The sequence below is a fragment of the Brassica oleracea genome, chromosome C6 (assembly GCF_000695525.1).
Source record: "Brassica oleracea var. oleracea cultivar TO1000 chromosome C6, BOL, whole genome shotgun sequence".
Lineage (NCBI taxonomy): Eukaryota > Viridiplantae > Streptophyta > Magnoliopsida > Brassicales > Brassicaceae > Brassica > Brassica oleracea.
Genome location: NC_027753.1, coordinates 1,719,053 through 1,722,389, shown reverse-complemented (window position 1 = coordinate 1,722,389; position 3,337 = coordinate 1,719,053). Strand labels below are relative to the sequence as shown.

Sequence of the window (3,337 nt, the reverse complement as noted above, 5' to 3'; positions counted from 1 at the left end):
GCAAAAGGAGCTCATTTTACTCATAATGTTTTCTGATAACAGAGTCACAATGGAGGACCAAGCTTTAGTGTGATTGCTTCGCAGAATACCAAGCGTTAAGTGCTCCCACAACTGAAAGGAATAGGTGGTTTCTAGTCTCTGTGGCATTCTTACACAACGCACAAGTAGTGTCCACTCCCTGGCTCCAACTGGAGATTCTATCCATAGTTGATAACCTGTCCAACATTGCCAGCCAAGTAATGAATGCGAACTTTGGTGTGGCCATCGAGAACCAAACACCTCTTTCCCAAGGACATTGGGCATAGGATTCCCGCAACAGCAGCCAAGTCTCATGAGACGAAAATTCAGCTTTGAACCCCAACTTCCTCTTCCATAAATTCACATCCATCACATTGTGACTAATCTTCTCCTTAACAGCTATCAGCTCAGCTTCAATTTCATTAAGAACCACAGATCTATGTTTTCTTCTCTTCCTGTTATTCATTACAGCTTCCTCCAATGTAGCCTCTTTCCTAAAACCCATGTCAATAATACCTCTTTCTCCCAATATATCAAAGAGCACCCATTTATTAGACCAATTATCGAACCAAAACGAAATATGGCGACCATTACCCACCTCTTTCTTACAGAAATTTTTCGCAACCTCCCTTAGTTTCAATAATTTTCTCCACATCCAAGACCTTGCTTGTGTTGTAGCCTTAACTTCCCAGAAACTCTTCTTTTTAAGACGATAAATCTTGATCCATTTACCCCATAACGATATACCCAATAACATCTTCCATATGAATTTTAATCCATAGACCATATTAACCTCCTTTAACACCGAATCCCTAATCTTCCTTCACTTTTGAGTTTACATATGTCTCTCCAAGCAACCTTTGCTCCTGTTGACTTTATAGCCGGTCCTGACCAGAGGAAAGAAGCACACAGTTGTTCAACCTCCATACACTTACTTGGTAGCCTAAATACAGCTGCCCAAAAGTTAACAATACTCATCAGCACAGACTTGATCAACTGCAGCCTCCCCGCATAAGACAGAAATCTACACGTCCATGAGTTTCTTGCTGCGAATCCTTTCCACTAAAGGTAGGTAGTCCTGCTTGTTCAATACTTTTGTCATCAGAGGAACTCTACTTCTTTCTATCTCAGACACACCAGCCACATACAAAGTCGATTTCTCAGTACTTATGTTCAAACCAGACCTTGGCAAAGTCTTCAAATACCGAAAGGGCTCCTTCAATAGATTCTTTGGTTCCTTCTACAAACACCATACGGTCGTCTGCAAAGCATAGATGAGTGAGGGAGAGTGATTGACACCGAGGATGGAACTTGAACTTCTTCTCTCTAACGGCGTTGTCTATCTTGTGTGAGAGCACATTCATACACAAGACAAAGAGGTAAGGAGAGAGGGAGCAGCCCTGTCTTAATCCCCTTGTACTCTGAAAATACCCAGCAAACTCCCCATTTACTTGTACCGAGAATGAAGGAGTAGAAATACAAAGTTTGATCCAGTGAATGAACCTAGCCGGTACTCCAACTGCCTCTAGACACTGCAGCACAAAAGACCATTGCACTGAATCAAAACCCTTCGAAATGTCAATCTGCATCACACACCAAGGAGAAACAGAGTCTTTATGATATTCCTTAACCAACTCCGATGCAAGTAAGACATTTTTCATCAGAAGCCGACCTCTTACAAACGCTGACTGGTTCTCTGCGATCATACGAGGAAGAAGCAACTTTAGTCTATTTGCAAGAATTTTTGAGACCACCTTGTAAAGGACATTGCAGCAAGCTATAGGTCTGAAGTCTTTTATCTCCAAAGAGTCTGTTTTCTTAGGAACCAAGGCCAAGATTGTAGATTTACCCCTTTGGGAAGAAAACCATACCGGAAAACTGATTGAACAACCACTGTGAAGTCGTTACCAATGATAGCCCATGTAGTCTTAAAGAACTCGATTGGATATCCATCAGGGCCCGGGGATTTATTTGAGGGCATAGCAAACAAAACTTTGCGAATCTCTTCTTCAGTGACCTCCTCTATCAGCATACTGAAGTCATCTTCCGAGCATCTGAACTCAAGAAGACTCTGCAACTCTTCCATAGTAGTTCCAACATAGCTATCAGGAGATTGATTAAGAAATCCAGAAAAGAACCTCACCGCTTCCTCCTTAATATCCGACTGTGTGGTAACCATATTCCCATCCAGGCATCTAATTTCTCGAATGATATTTTGCGCTTGACGAGACCTGATAGCGTTATGGAAAGTTTTATTGTTCTGATCCCCTACATCAAGCTAATGGAGCTTTTCTCTCTGTTTAAGAAAATCCTCCTCTAACCCCGCTACATGAAACCACTTCTCATAAGCCTGAGACTCCTCCTGTATATTGCTAGAACTTGGATTTTCCAGAGTTTGTAGTTGCTTCTCACACAGGTCCCCATTAGCTTCCTCAGCTCTTTTCGTTAAGTTTCCAAGTTTCTCTTTACCAATCTCCCTGATAAGAGGCTGTAAGCACTTTTAACTTCTTTGAGAATCTAAACATAGCAGACGTGGAATGATAAAGCCTTTGCGTAGTATCCCAAAACTCCTTGACCCTTGGAAGAAAAGATTCCAATTTCCCAATCGCATTAACATACTTAAATGTTCTTCTTATTTTCTCAGTAGCATGGAAAATCTGAATCTTGCATCTCATATGATCCGAGCAACCTTCCGCTTCAAAGACTGAATAAGCACTCGTGAATCTTAGCAACACTTCTTCATTCATAAGTACTCGATCCAACTTCTTACAAATTACCCCTCCATCTATTTTATTACACCAAGTGAACAATGGCCCTTGATAACCCATATCTGTGAGTTTACAGTGGAGCACCATTCTTTGAAAATCCCTCATACCACTTGGTAGTCTTCCTAAGCTTTCAAACCCCGAACTCTCCTCCGCATCCAAAATCTCATTAAAATCGCCAACTATAAACCAAGCCTTATTACGAAACAACGCAAAGTATTAGTGGTGACAGAGATCTTCCCACAACCCCTTCCTACCTTCATCCATTTTATTTGCATAGACACATGTGAAGAAAAATTCTTCCTTGTCCAACAACCCAACGGAACATGTTATTAGCTGATCAGTTGTATACACCGGTGTCATACAAACCCCATCACGCCAGACCAACCATATTCTCTCACGTTGACTATGCTCGTAGTTAGTCATATGAGACCACTGACTAAACACCTTATTTAGAATACCTTCCGCTTTACTCTCATTTACCCTTGTCTCCAAAATACATCCAAAATTCATATTATTACCTCTAACCCACTCTTGTACCACGGAATGCTTCA

At 41.3% G+C, this 3,337-nt stretch overlaps 1 protein-coding gene across 1 annotated transcript; it reads right to left on the bottom strand.

Moving 5' to 3' along the window:
- Positions 1 to 64: 64 nt before the first annotated feature.
- Positions 65 to 775, bottom strand: LOC106297173. Its single transcript, XM_013733448.1, has one exon. The coding sequence runs from the start codon at positions 773 to 775 to the stop codon at positions 65 to 67; it is 711 nt and encodes a 236-aa protein (XP_013588902.1).
- Positions 776 to 3,337: the final 2,562 nt, after the last annotated feature.